This window comes from Pristiophorus japonicus, chromosome 6 (assembly GCF_044704955.1).
Source record: "Pristiophorus japonicus isolate sPriJap1 chromosome 6, sPriJap1.hap1, whole genome shotgun sequence".
NCBI lineage: Eukaryota > Metazoa > Chordata > Chondrichthyes > Pristiophoridae > Pristiophorus > Pristiophorus japonicus.
Window position 1 is genome coordinate 40,692,814 of NC_091982.1, and position 15,526 is coordinate 40,708,339.

General features: G+C 46.0%; 1 protein-coding gene across 2 annotated transcripts in view; it reads left to right on the forward strand.

The window, feature by feature from the left end:
• Positions 1-15,526, forward strand: part of atg4a (autophagy related 4A, cysteine peptidase) — a 60,938-nt gene that overhangs the window by 9,717 nt on the left and 35,695 nt on the right. For both annotated transcript variants that reach the window (XM_070882789.1, XM_070882790.1), the window contains exons 3-4: positions 5,897-5,968; positions 13,224-13,322. In XM_070882789.1, the coding sequence (XP_070738890.1) occupies positions 5,897-5,968; positions 13,224-13,322 (171 nt within the window). The remainder of the gene's footprint in view (positions 1-5,896; positions 5,969-13,223; positions 13,323-15,526) is intronic.

Sequence of the window (15,526 nt, forward strand, 5' to 3'; positions counted from 1 at the left end):
TCGACGTGCTACTCAGGAAGGGGTGCGATTGGTTTTGGGGGGACGCCCAGGAACGCGCCTTCAATAAGGCACGCAACCTTCTGTGTTCCAACAGTGTTTTGACTTTCTTTGACCCAGGTAAAAAGCTAGTTCTCACATGCGATGCGTCAGCGTATGGGGTCGGGTGCGTTTTACAACATGTCAACAGTGCGGGCAAATTACAACCCATAGCTTATGCCTCCAGGTCACTTTCGCAGGCGGAGCACGGGTACGGAATGGTAGAGAAGGAGGCGCTCGCGTGCGTGTACCGTGTCAGAAAGATGCACCAATACCTTTTCGGGGCCAAGTTCGCGTTAGAAACCGACCACAAGCCCCTCACATCCCTTCTATCCGAGAGCAAGGCAATAAACGGCAACACCTCGGCGCGAATTCAACGGTGGGCACTCATGCTGGCATCCTACGACTACACAATAAGGCACAGAGCAGGCACAGACAACTGTGCCGACGCGCTCAACAGGCTACCCCTGGCGACCACGGAAGGGTCTGACGAACAGGACTGTGAGATAGTCATGGCAATCAATGCCTTTGAGTCCACGGGTTCGTCCATGACGGCTCGCCAAATTAGAGCCTGGACGGCCAGCAACCCCACGTTATCCTTAGTAAAAAGATGTGTCCTAACAGGTGACTGGGCAGAGGCTCGCGATGCCTGCCCCGAGGAATTAAAACCCTTTCACAGGCACATGCATGAGCTTATCACTACAAGCACACTGCTTGATGTGGGGCAGCCGAGTAGTCATGCCTCTGCGAGGCAGAGAGGCATTTGTCCGGGAGCTCCACCGCGAGTACCCGGGGATCATTCTCATGAAGGCCATAGCCAGATCCCACGTCTGGTGGCCTGGTATTGACACGGACTTGGAGCTCTGCGTCCGAAGGTGCACCATTTGTGCCCAACTCAGCAATGCCCCCAGGGAGGCTCCACTGAGCCCCTGGCCTACCAAACCGTGGTCGCGGGTGCACGTAGACTATGCGGGCCCATTCATGGGCAAAATGTTCCTCGTAGTTGTAGATGCATTTTCAAAGTGGATCGAATGCACCATTTTAAACTCGAGCACAACCTCCACCACTGTGGAGAGCCTCGCAACCATGTTTGCAACGCACGGAATTCCTGACACATTGGCCAGTAACAATGGTCCGTGCTTCACCAGCGCAGAATTCCAAGACTTTATAATTGACCACGGCATAAATCACGTCAAGACGGCATCGTTCAAGCCGGCCTCCAACGGCCAGGCGGAGAGAGCAGTGCAAATCATTAAACAAGGCATGCTTAAAATCCAAGGTCCCACGCTGCAGGGTCGCCTGTCGCCTGTCGCGACTGGCATACAGATCTCATCTGCACTCACTGACTGGGATTCCCCCCCCGCGCAACTGTTGATGAAAAGGACTTTAAAAACAAGGCTCTCATTACATGCACACATGCACGAAATCGTTGAGGCAAAGCGCCGTAAGCTGACTGAGTACCATGACAGAAATTCGAGGGGGAGATGGAATGAGATGGGGGACAAAGTCTTTGTACTAAACTATGGCAGGGGTCCCAAATGGCTTCCAGGGACAGTAACGGGCAAGGAAGGAAACAGGCTACTGGTAGTACAAATGGGCAATGGCAAAACCTGCCGGAGGCATGTAGACCAAGTCAAAAGCAGATTTACCAACAACACTGCAGAACCAGAGACAGACTACAATGTGGAACTCGCACCACACCTGGTGGACAGACAGAGGGAACAACCTGAGGAAAGGGCAATCGAAACAGACAGCCCAGGTGAGATACCAGCAACCACACCCAAAGAAAAACAGACACCAAGGCAAACAACTGAACCACAACTCAGACGCTCCACACGAGAGCGTAGACCACCTGAGAGACTGAACCTATAAAGACAATAAGACCTTGGGGGAGGGTGATGTCATGTATCTTTCTTTATTATATATAACTGTATCCTAGCATGCTATACATGACTGTAATAAGATATGACCTGTAACCACCAGCATACCTTACCACCAGGGGTGCACTTGCACGAGACAGGTATATAAGGACAGGTCTCAGGCAAGTGCAGCATTCCAGAGCTGTGAAATAAAGGTGCAGGTCCAGAGTGACCTTGACTTCACTACTTGCCTCGTGTGAATCTGTACTGAGGGGACAGGACTTTACACAGATGAATGCCCTTTTGCCAGTGGCAAGGGTTGAGGGAGGAATGTTGCTCAGGACACGAGGAAAACATTTTACTCTTTACTAATTAGAACCACCAAAACAAGCAGATGGGCTCTGGGAATAGACTGAGCCCACTGAATGGTGATTCATGTGAAGCATTCAAGGCTAAAAGCCTGTTTCAGCTGGGAGGAGTATATGGATCAGGGGGTAGGAGAAAGATGAAAGTGTTGTAATGAGAATGCAAGCAAGCAGAAGGGGAGGAAATCTTTTTTTTAAGAAAAGGCAATTGCAGTTTCAACCCCAAAAGCTTACTTTTTAATTAATAGGGCAGATTATCATGCGATAACATTCCAGTGTTCCGGAATGGATCATGAAACTGTGTTTTAAGACTTGGCTAACAGGCAGAAATATCAGTAAAGACTTTAGGAGTAATTTCTTTACACAGAGAATGATGAGAATGTACCAAATGGAATGGTTGAAGCAGATAGCATTGATGCAGTTAAGGGGAGGCCAGATCCATACATGAGTGAGAAGAGAATAGAGGGCTACAGGGGAAGGATAGGAAGGGATACTTCGAGAAGGGGGAGGGTCATGTGATGAATAAACATCAGCAAGACCAGCTAGGCCGAATGCTTCATTTTTGTGCTGTATATTCTGTACTTCTATGTATGTATGCCAGAAACTAAAAAACAAGAAGCTAGATTTTTGCCGACTTTGCAATTGGGATTTCACTGCGATTTAACCCTCCACGGCGGAAACCCAGTCGGCAGGATCTTCGGGCACCTTTTTGCGGCGGAACTTCAATGTACCGCCGGGGTGAGGTGCGCCAACGTGAAACGACTTGTAACGCCGCGGATTGCGTTACCGTTGTACCTTCAGCACTCTCCGCCATGTCCAGTATATCGACAGGGTCAAACCTGCTGGTGCAGCCCTGCCAGCAGCGGTAAGTATGAAGACCTGCAAAAAAGGTAAGTTAAAGATTTTATTTTTTTATTATTTTACAGCGATTTAATAGTTTTGTGAATGTTTTTTGCAATTTTTTGGGGGGATTGTTTTTTTCCCCCGTCCCAAGGCTTCTCTCGCAGCGCTACCGGCCTCGAACTAAAGTTGCCGAAACTCACGGTTTACGCCGCGAATCCTTGTGCAACGCCAACTTTACCAATGCGCCGTAAATGCCGAAAGTTAGGCCTAAAAATGGTAGTGCAGCGAAATCGGTAATTTTGGCGTCAAACTTCCGCTTTCGGCAAAAACCGAAAATCCAGCCCAACTTCTCAAACAAACTAATGTCATAGTGCAGACAATATACATTGGAGAACCAGGGAAGGTAACGTTTTTTTTACGATGCTGTTAGTTATGGCAGTTTTTTTTAACCTGTGGAATAAACTGAATAGTCCATTGTTTCCCCATTGATTTTATCAATTTTTTTTAAGTTAAAATAAAATAATTGAAGTTTTATTTTTTCAGTTTAGTTTAAATAGTGATTAGAATTGGATACGGTAATGTCGTGGTTATGTTACTGGACTAGTAATCCGGAGGCCTGGAATAATAATCTAGATACCGAGCGTTCACATCCCACCATGATTTTGTATTCAGCTTTTTTTTAAATCTGGAAATAAAAAGCTGGTTCAAGAATCGGGGGCAACTAGGGATGGGCAATAAATGCCAACCTTGCCAGAGTGAATTAAAAAATTGCAGCAAATATGTTTGTTGTGTCATCTGAGCTTCTATTTGCCTCCTCTCCCCCTCAGAAACTCCCTCAACAGTTTGAAGTATTCTCAGCACCACGTCACAAGGTGATAGACTCCATAACTCCACAGACAAAACAAAAATAATAGTTGGGCAAAATTCAGGGTCAACATCTGCATATCGGGTTCACCCCTGACATTTTGGCCCCAAGTTTCCACACGTGGCAAAACAGCTGGGCGCCCGTTTTTCGCGCCTAAAACGGCGCCTAAAAAAAACCGCGCTATTCTCGAGCGCCTTGCAGCTCCATGTCTGCCTGGCGCGGCGTGCAGGGGGTGGAGCCTACCACTCGCGCCGATTTTGTAAGTGGGAGGGGGCGGGTACCATTTAAATGATTTTTTTTCGTGCCAGCAACCCTGCGCGTGCGCGTTGGAACGTTCGCGCACGCGCAGTGTGAAGGAAACATTGGCACTCGGCCATTTTTGTAGTTCTTTGCAGCTGTTCATTTTTTGTCATTTTTTAATAAAAGCACATTGCCCTTCCATGATCAGCACTGAGGCTTCTTGCAGCAGTGAGAAGGCTGCAGGAAGCCTCAGAAGTTGAGGCAGCCGTTTCCCGACGGGCCCGACCGATGGCAGGGGGCCTCGGGAATGGCTGCCTCAACTTCTGAGGCTTCCTGCAGCCTTCGCACTGCCCCCCCCCCCACCGCGGGAACAGCTGCTGCCGTCGGTCGGTCGGGCCCTCACTGCGTTCCCCCCCCCCCCGCGGGAACAGCTGCTGCCGTCGGTCGGTCGGGCCCTCACTGCCTTCCCCCCCGGGAACGGCTGCCTCAACTTGTGAGGCTTCCTGCAGCATTCTCCCTGCCTGAAGCACTTTCACCAGGTAGGAACATGGTTTATTTAATCTTTTCTTTGCTTATAAATTTTTATTCAGGTTGGAATTATTTGTATAATATTTGTATAAGTATAACTAAGGATTTATTGTAGAATTTAATGACTTCCCTTCCCCTCCCCCCCCCCCCCCCCCCACCTCGTTCCCGACGCCTAATTTGTAACCTGCGCCAGATTTTTTAATGTGTAGACAAGGTTTTTTCAGGCCGACAAAAATCTTCACTTGCTCCATTCTAAGTTAGTTTGGAGTACGTTTTCACTGTGGAAACTTTCAAATCAGGCGTCAGTGGCCGGACACGCCCCCTTTTGGAAAAAAATTCTGTTCAAAAGTGAAACTGTTCTACCTGACTAGAACTGCAGAAAACTTAAATGTGGAGAATTGCGATTTCTAAGATACTCTGTTCTCCACCAGTTGCTCCTAAAAATCAGGAGCAAATCATGTGGAAACTTGGGCCCTTTATTTCCATACATCTGGATGTAGGTGTTCGTACTACCATACTGAAGATGTAAACTTTAGCTCAGTGGTAGCATTCTTGTCTTAGTCTCAAATCATGGATTCAAGCCCCACTCCAGAGACTTGAGTAAATGCTGTCATTTGGATGAGATGTTAAATCAAGGCCCTGTACCTGCTTAGGTTAATGTAAAAAAGCCCATGGCACTATTCAAAGAGGAACAGGGGAGTTATCCTGATGTCCTGGCCAACATTTATCCCTCAACCATCACCGCCAATACAGATTATCTGGTCATTTATCTCATTGCTGTTTGTGGGACCTTGCTGTGCGCAAATTGGCTGCTACATTTGCCTACGTGAGTGGAGTAACTACACTTCAAAAGTACTTCATTGGTTCTGATGCGCTTTGGGATGTCCTGAGAATGTGAAAGGCTATATAAATACAAGTTATTTTCTTTCTGAAGGGAGTGAATAGATAGTAAATGGAGAAAGCATGAATAATTCCAGCTGGAGTATTAATGCATTGTGTAGTAAATTCCTTATCGCACCAGTGTGCAATTTCAGTTGGTCTTGCACAGTTTATCTTAACAGCAGTTATGGGCATAAATGTACTTCATCAATTGGAGAGCAGGGGAATGTGTTGCTTGATCCTGGGTGCCTAGTCTCTAATGTTTCCTTTTCCTCTAACAGAAAGATCTGAGCTCCTGTCAGATGTGAAGTCAAGGCTTTGGTTTACGTACAGGAAGAAGTTCTCCCCAATTGGTGAGTATTCTGACTGTAATCAGCATGGCTGGGGACCCACAGCCCAGTAGCTCAGTAGGTAAATGCAATGTGTGATGTGACACTAAAAGGCCGAGGTGGAAGGGGTATCCCTTTTCTATACTATGCAACAATAACTTGCATTTATATGGCACCTTTTAACACTTGCCTTCTGGGCTTGTCCTTCAGTCCAATTATATTACTGTAGGGGGTCAAGTCCATTGCAGCTAACCCTACCACAGCCAACCCACTGCATTGTGCCTTGGATCTCCCCCCGCCCCCCCCCCCGAAAGATCAACAAATGGGACATTTAGTCATCCTCCTGTTCAATAAGATCATGGCTGATCTTCGACCTCAGCTCCACTTTCCTGCCTGATGCCCATATCCCTTGATGCTCCTCGAGTCCAAAAATCTTATCTATCTCAGCCTTGGAAAAAACAACAATTCAATATCCACAGCCTTTTGGGGTAGTGAATTCCAAAGCTTCACAACCTGTGGAGTGAAGAAATGCCTCCTCATCTCAGTCTTAAATGGCCGACCCCTTGCCCTGAGACTATGCCCCCTAATTCTGGACTCTCCAGCCAGGGGAAACGACTTCTCAGCATCCACCCTGTCAATCCCCCTCAGAATCTTATATGTTTCAAAGAGATCACCACTCATTCTTTTAAACTCCAGAGAGTATAGGGCTAATTTATTTCATGTAATAGTCTACCTTTTTGAACTGTTGCATGCATGGAAGGGGCAGGGTGCCCCATTCATAGTATTTATCAGTTAGTTCTTAAGCCTGTGCTAAGTGTGCTGGTCTCAGCCAAGGTGATGATGGCCTGAGCATCTCTGGGCAAAGGAACATTAAAATAATTGTCTAAAGTGACTGTCGTTGATCACTGTCTAGTGAAGGAATAAATGCTGTAAATGCATGTGGGTGAATGGCATGCTAGGATAGGATGGGACTCATTTATAGTGATCCCCAAGCTTGAAGGGCCCGTCAATCCTCACTGAATAGGCTCATGCATGAGAATAGCCAGATGAATGAGATACTGAAGGCTGTCACTGCCCTTCAGAATGTTACCCGTAGATCCATAATTGTCTTCAAGGAGGAAAGCATTGAAGAAAAAATTGGAGTGACAATTATGTGCTCAACACTGGGAGTGGGGCTTGAACCCACAATCTTCTGACTCAGAGGCAAGAGTGCTACCAACTGAGCCAAGTTCACCCATCTTCCTAATACTTTCATAGTGCACACTTACGTCATGCTCTCCCGAAAAGTTCCCAACATAGGGGGGCTTAAAATGTTATTATTTATTCTCTCAATTTTCCCCTTCCTGTCTGTAGCCTCTCTAACCCATATATTTTCCCTACCTGAGAGAAGGAAGGTGCTGTTTAGCTGGGTATTGTGTATCCAAGGTATCTGGGGTCTTTGGGCATCTTTCACCTGTGGAAAATACTTGACCTTCAGTAAGCACCTCTCCATGACACCTCAGATCAGGTGTGTAGGGAATTGTTTGTGCTAACTAGCATTTTGCCTCTCTGCTGTAGCTCTGAACCATTTGCCAAAGATGTTTAAACTGTAAACATCATCATGGTCTCTTACAACACACTCATAAATAAGAGTTTCGTGATCACCTGGTAAAATACCTTATTTTTCTAAGACAGAGAGGTGATGGGACTCACTGATTTTCCAAAACATAACACACTGAAAGATGTTGGCATAAAGAATTGATATTCACATGTGATCTTGGTTCCAAATAAATCAAGTCTGTTGGTTGTGAAGCTGCCTGTGCTTTTCCTTGTTCCCTCCCAAGAACAATCGGGTCAACTGGTAAACCTATTTTCAATCAGCTAGAAAATGTGGATGGGCGTCACCACGGGTGATGTCACGATGACTGGCAGGTGTTTGTTGTTTCTTCAGGAATCAGCTCCATCGAGACAGGGGAGGCTAGATAAGCAGCTGAGGAAGAAAGGAATGGAAGGACATGCTGATAGGCTGAGATGAATTAGAATGGGATGAGGCTCGTGCAGAGCATAAATGCTGGCGTAGACCAGTTGTGCCGAATGGCCTGTTTTTGTGCTGTAAATTCTATGTAATTCTATGTCAGATCCTGCCACCCGGCAGCACAGGAAGTATTTGTTACTTCCAGAAAGCTTCCTTTAGTGTAACCCAATGATCTGCCTTCACCTTAATCTCCGAAGAACACCTCTGCTTGCACCAGTGTGACATTTCTACTTCCCGCTCCAGCTGTTCTTATCAGTTCTGAATGAGATGACTAATTTGTGCTGAATTATCGGGGTATTTGTGTTTGGACTTGTGTTCAATGGGAACCAGGTTGAGATTGTCAGCAGAGAATGACAAAAGTCTGGCAGCAGGTTGCCTGCCCATCCTCGTGTTCAGAGAGTACCTTGGGTGACATGAAAAAAAAGAATTGGCATTGCAGGGTCAACATTGTATGGATGCATAGTTTTAAAAGGTTGTGCACTTAATTTGGGTTTCTTCATGGAGACCTTCAGAAGTATGTGCTTCCTCAAATCCTGCAGTTGTGAATTGTACTTTATGCTCAAAGGGTGGGTTTGATTCTCCTCCGTGATGCACTTTCTGTGCTCTGCAGTAGGTCCTCTGCAGTCAGAATCAGGAGAAGTCATAACGGGGAACAAAGAAATGGCAGACCAATTGAACAAGTACTTTGGTTCGGTATTCACTAAGGAGGACACAAACAACCTTCCGGATATAAAAGGGGTCAGAGGGTCGAGGAAGAAGGAGGAACTGAGGGAAATCCTTATTAGTCGGGAAATTGTGTTGGGGAAATTGATGGGATTGAAGGCCGATAAATCCCCAGGGCCTAATGGACTGCATCCCAGAGTACTTAAGGAGGTGACCTTGGAAATAGCGGATGCATTGACAGTCATTTTCCAACATTCCATTGACTCTGGATCAGTTCCTATGGAGTGGAGGGTAGCCAATGTAACCCCACATTTTAAAAAAGGAGGGAGAGAGAAAACAGGGAATTATAGACCGGTCAGCCTGACATCGGTAGTGGGTAAAATGATGGAATCAATTATTAAGGATGTCATAGCAGCGCATTTGGAAAGAGGTGACATGATAGGTCCAAGTCAGCATGGATTTGTGAAAGGGAAATCATGCTTGACAAATCTTTTGGAATTTTTTGAGGATGTTTCCAGTAGAGTGGACAAGGGAGAACCAGTTCATGTGTATTTGGACTTTCAGAAGGCTTTCGACAAGGTCCCACACAAGAGATTAATGTGCAAAGTTAAAGCACATGGGATTGGGGATAGTATGCTGATGTGGATTGAGAACTGGTTGTCAGACAGGAAGCAAAGAGTAAGAGTAAATGGGTACTTTTCAGAATGGCAGGCAGTGACTAGTGGGATACCGCAAGGTTCTGTGCTGGGGCCCCAGCTGTTTACATTGTACATTAATGATTTAGATGAGGGGATTAAATGTAGTATCTCCAAATTTGCGGATGACACTAAGTTGGGTGGCAGTGTGAGCCGAGAGGAGGATGCTATGAGGCTGCAGAGTGACTTGGATAGGTTAGGTGAGTGGGCAAATGCATGGCAGATGAAGTATAATGTGGATAAATGTGAGGTTATCCACTTTGGTGGTAAAAACAGAGAGACAGACTATTATCTGAATGGTGACAGATTAGGAAAAGGGGAGGTGCAATGAGACCTGGGTGTCATGGTACATCAGTCATTGAAGGTTGGCATGCAGGTACAGAAGGCGGTTGAGAAAGCAAATGGCATGTTGGACTTCATAGCGAGGGGATTTAAGTACAGGGGCAGGGAGGTGTTACTACAGTTGTACAGGGCCTTGGTGAGGCCACACCTGGAGTATTGTGTACAGTTTTGGTCTCCTAACTTGAGGAAGGACATTCTTGCTATTGAGGGAGTGCAGCGAAGGTTCACCAGACTGATTCCCGGGATGGCGGGACTGACATATCAAGAAAGACTGGATCAACTGGGCTTGTATTCACTGGAGTTCAGAAGAATGAGAGGAGATCTCATAGAAACATTTAAAATTCTGATGGGTTTAGACAGGTTAGATGCAGGAAGAATGTTCCCAATGTTGGGGAAGTCGAGAACCGGGGTCACAGTCTGAGGATAAGGGATTTAGGACCGAGATGAGAAACTTCTTCACCCAGAGAGTGGTGAACCTGTGGAATTCTCTACCACAGAAAGTAGTTGAGGCCAATTCACTAAATATATTCAAAAAGGAGTTAGATGTAGTCCTTACTACTAGGGGAATCAAGGGGTATGGCGAGAAAGCAGGAATGGGGTACTGAAGTTGCATGTTCAGCCATGAACTCATTGAATGGCGGTGCAGGCTTGAAGGGCCGGATGGCCTACTCCTGCACCTATTTTCTATGTTTCTATGTCTAAATCAAGGGTGTGTAATTCATTTCCTGAAAGTCCACTTATCAAAAATAAGCCTGGGATCTGATGTCCACTTATTTCATCTGCCCCCAGATTAGTCATTGTACAAGAACAAACACAATGATCTGTATCTGTCATTGAACCTGTTCTTGAACTAACACAGAAGATGGCAAGCCCTGATGTGTAAATTTTGGTAATGTAGGAAATTATCTTGGATCATTCTTAGCAGTAATTTCCTATATTATTACCAGCTTTAGTGTTGGTTCAATATCGATGTGACCAGTTGTATGTTAGATTCTTTGTCATTACCAGAGTAAAACAAAGGGCTAAATATGACCACAAAAACTCCAATCCCATCACAAAACCGCATCGAAAAGTAGAGACAGTGGACTGGAACATTGAATAAAGCAAGATTCACTCATTTGGGAGCACTATCAGGTCTGAGTCAGAAGGTTGTTGTTTAAGCCCCACCCCAGGACCAGAGAAGATAATCTAGACTGGCACTCAATTGCAGTACTGAGGGAGTGCTGCATTGTCGGAGAACCAATTCTTTGAAAGAGACATTAGTCTGAGGCCCACCTGCCTGCATTGATTCAGGTGGAGTTTAAAGATCCCATGGCACTATTCAAAGAGCAAGGGGTTTTCCTAGTGTCCTGGCCAACATTTGTCTTTCAACCAACACTAACTCTTATTCATCCGATTGCTGTTTGTGAGATCTTGCTGTGTGCAAAATTGCTCTATTTGCCTACATAACAATAGTTATTACACTTTAAAGTAATCCATGGTGTGTGAAACCATTTGAGAGGGTTCAGGGAGATATGATGACGTGTTATATCAATGCAAGTCTGTATATATAAAAGTGCATTCTACCATAGCATTCAGCATATGTGTCTAGATGGCTATGTTTTTGTTGTTTTGTGCAATTTTGTATGTTTTTCGATGGGCCAACACATACTAAAGGGACAGCGAAAAATATAAAAACATTAGAAATTCAAACCATATTTAAGGAAAAAGACACTATTTTATGTATGTGTATATATTTTATATATTAAATTTTTAATTGTCTGGAAAGCTAAAATATTCACATCCAAAAGTGAATCATCAGGTCGGCAGCAGCTTGCTCACACTATAGGCCCCAAGTTTCCACATGATTTGCTGCTGATTTTTAGGAGCAACTGGTGTAGAACGGAGTATCTTAGAAATCGGAATTCTCGACATTTAGTTTGCTCCAGTTCTGGTCAGTTAGAACAGTTTCACTTTGGAACAGAATTTTTTTTTCAAAAGGGGGCGTGTCAGGCCACTTACGCCTGTTTTCAAAGTTAGGCAGTGAAAACTTACTCCAAACTAACTTAGAATGGAGTAAGTGAAGATTTTTGTACGCTCGAAAAAACCTTGTCTACACTTTAGAAAATCAGGCGTAGGTTAAAAATTAGGCGTAGGGAACGAGGTGGGGGGGGAAGGGAAGTCATTAAATTCTACAATCAATCCTTCGTTATACTTATACAAATATTATACAAATAAATCCAACCTGAATAAAAATTTATAAGCAAAGAAAAGATTAAATAAACCATGTTCCTACCTGTGTGAAATAGCATCAGCCTTCGAGCTGCTGTGCTTCAGGCAGGCCTTTCATGTTGGAGACAGGCAGCGGTGTGGCGTCAGTGTCTCGACGGCAGCGGCAGCAAGCTTCGAGCTGAGCTGCAGTGCTTGAGGCAGGCCTTCATTCTCTTCGTGGCTGGCCGCGAAGAAGCAACACCGGACGGACCCGAGGCCATTCGGCCATGAGATATTAGCGGCGTCAGTGGCTGGCCAGCAGTCGAAGAATCAACACCTGACACACGCAGCTCATTATGGTGCTTGAGGCCATTCGGCCACGCTTTAGGGGGCGGCGTCAGTGGCTCGATGGCAGCCGAAGATACAGCAGCAGCCTTCGAGCTGTGAGGGGGACTGAGGCCATTTGGACAGGGAGAGGCAGCCACATCGACAGTTTTATATTTAAATTTGCAGAATGGGTGCTGCATTGTCAACACCACGTATTATGCAATGGTTTGCCATCAATTCACTGCATAGGAGAGAATTGATTAGAGCTCACCGCACTAGGAACGTCGTAGCCCGTAGGTTGATGGGCAGCGTTTCTTCATTTCTTTTGGTGGCACTTTTATACGACCTCTGTTGCTGGTATCTAGCTCCTGCCATCTCTGCTCAATTACGTTGACTAATATCTCCACTTCCTCATGCAAGAAATTCTTTGTTCTTGGTGGACGTTGATCCATTGCAAAGTTGAATTGGCACTCTTATTTCTCCAAACACACAGTCCTTAATTTGCATGCACCAATGCAGCACCGGTTCTGCAAGTTTAGCAGTGAAAAGCTGAACTCACTGATTTCAGCAGGTGATTTATTCAGCAGTGCTGCTAAAAGCACTCCCTCACACACAGAAATATCCAAAAAAAATTAAATTACAAGCCTTTGCAGGGGTCTAAGAAACAAATCTTCACTTTTTCTGCAGTCCTTTTAAAAATGGCCGAGTGCCAATGTTTGTGTGAGACTGCGCATGCGCGCACGCTCCAACGCGCACGCGCAGGGTTGCCGGCACCACGAAGGCTAATTTAAATTGTACCCGCCCCCTGCTACTTAGAAAATCGCCGCGAGTGTTAGGCTCCGCCCCCTGCTGCGAAGAGCGCGCCGCGCCAAGCAGACATCGAGCTCCAAGGAGCTCGAGAATATCGGACTTTTTTTTAGGCGCAGTTTTCGGCGTGAAAAACAGGCGCCCAGCTCTGAGGTGCGCCGTTTTCGCCGCGGGACGAAACTTGGGGCCTTTGTGTGGGGGTGCTAAACGTGTAGTAAATGCTCTGTTCTTGTTCACACAGGGGGGACCGGTCCCTCGTCCGATGCAGGCTGGGGATGTATGCTGCGCTGCGGACAGATGATCCTGGCACAAGCATTAATATGCAAACACCTGGGGATAGGTGAGTCTTTACGGTAACCTCTCATTACAAAAACCTGAACTGTATAAAGACTGGGTCAGATGAGTGTCACACTGTGCTGGAGCACCAGCTTTGGGCTCGGATTCACTCTTGGAATCCTTTGCTTAGTGAGGTAATAGTCTTGATACTGTAAGGAAATGCGAAATGAAGTCCAAGGACTCGCTCCTTTTCACCACCATGCCGAGGGAGAGAATCATGCCCAGGCAGATCTTGTAAACAACCTGGAGGTCAATAGGTGAGGCCATGGAGCAGGTTTCCCTGCCTCATAGAGGGACCTGATCAATGAAAAAAAGGACAAATTAACAATTCCCTTGCGAACAGGGCCATAGCCATCCATGACCTATTGTGAATAATTCATTGACTTCATAGCTTTGACAGTAACATGGCTCAGGGGTGATAACACCTTGCCCCCTACTGAGCCTACCTGCTTGGCTGTACTTTCCATCAGCTGCCTGCACAAACCATGACAATGGTGCTGTGGCTCTTATCACTGAATCACACCCTGGTCTCCCCCACGCCCCTGGCACCTTCGACACTGTTGAGTACCTGACCTAGTTCCAGCCCTCTTGTCTCTCTCTTAAAATCGTTGTTCTCTACCATGCCCCTTCCAAACTTACCCCAAGTTTCTTCTCAAAATATGCTCCCTATTTCCTTCCCCAGTCTTTGTATTGTGTGACTCCTTATCTTCAGTGATTTTAATCTCCATCTCAACTCACCTTTCACGTTCTCTTCTGATTTCACTTTCCTCCTGTATTCCCTTAACCTCCCGCTCCACATAATCTACCAATATTCATGGCCACCCGCTCGACCTTGCCATCTCACATGTCGTCCCTACTCCCATCGTCTCAATTGCAGGCAATTTCACCTTGTGTCCCTATTCACCCATATTCCCTACCCCTTCCAACTCCTCTTCCTTCTGTGCCGCCCCTGGAAAGAACTTCAACCTCCCCTTCACCTCCAAAAGAGTCACTTACAACTGCACTTTCAAACTTTCCGTTGTCTAGCCTTTGGGCCTCCATTCACCATGGTACTTCTGCATCTGTTGATCTGTTCAGCTACCCCCTCACTTCCATCTTTGATGTCTTTGTTCCCAGTAAAACCTTTATTCTCTCCCATCCTTTAGGAACTTTAGGAAGGATGTGAAGGCCTTAGAGAGTGTGCAGAAAAGATTTACCAGAATGATTCCAGGGATGAGGGACTTCAGTTACATGGGTAGACTGGAGAAGCTGGGGTTGTTTAATAGAGGTGTTCAAAATCACGAGGGGTTTAGACAGAGTAGATAGAGAGAAAATGTTCCCATTGGCAGAAGGGTCAGGAACCAGAGGACACAGATTTAAGGTGATTGGCAGAAGAACCAAAGGCAACATGAGGAAAAACTTTTTTTATGCGGCGAGTGGTTAGGATCTGGAATGCACTGCCTGAAAGGGTGGTGGAGGAAGATTCAATTGTGGCTTGCAAAAGGGAATTGGATAAGTACCTGAAGGAAAAAAAATTGCAGGGTTACAGGGAAAGGGCGATGGAGTGGAACTGGCAGAAGTGCTCTTGCAGAGAGCTGGCACGGGCTCGACGAGCCGAATGGCCTCCTTCTGTGCTGTAACCATTCCATGATCCTGGTCATTCCCCTGATATGGCCCCATCTTCGCTCTTACAAGTCCATGGGGTGGAGATGTAAGCTTTTTGGTGCACAACTAGTTTAGCTATTCATCACCAGGTCCGGCTGCACAACATCAAGCGTTATCAGGCCTTGCTGTTCTCTGCTATAATTGCTTAGTAACCCAGGATCATGCTGGAGAGTAAAGATAACTCCAGCTTCTTTTTTCCACTATCAACTGTCGCCCTAACCCCTCTTTCCTGCCCCTTCCAACCTCATATCCAACAAGTGTGAGGAGTTCGTGGACTTCTTTGTTACTAAGATTGAAACCATCCATTCAACTACCCATGCTACATCCCTGTTCCCCTAGCTCCGAACCAGTGCCTTTCTCTATTTCCTCTCCTATCTCCCCTCATGCCCATTCCAAGTTCATCTTGTCCATGAGCTCCACCTCCTGCCTTCGACCCTATTCCCACTAAATTGCTGACCACCGAACTTCCCTTCCTGGCCCTTATGTTAGCTGATATTGTCAATATTTCCCTCTCCTCAGATACTATTACCCGCCCTTTCAAAGCAATAATCATTATCCCCCTCA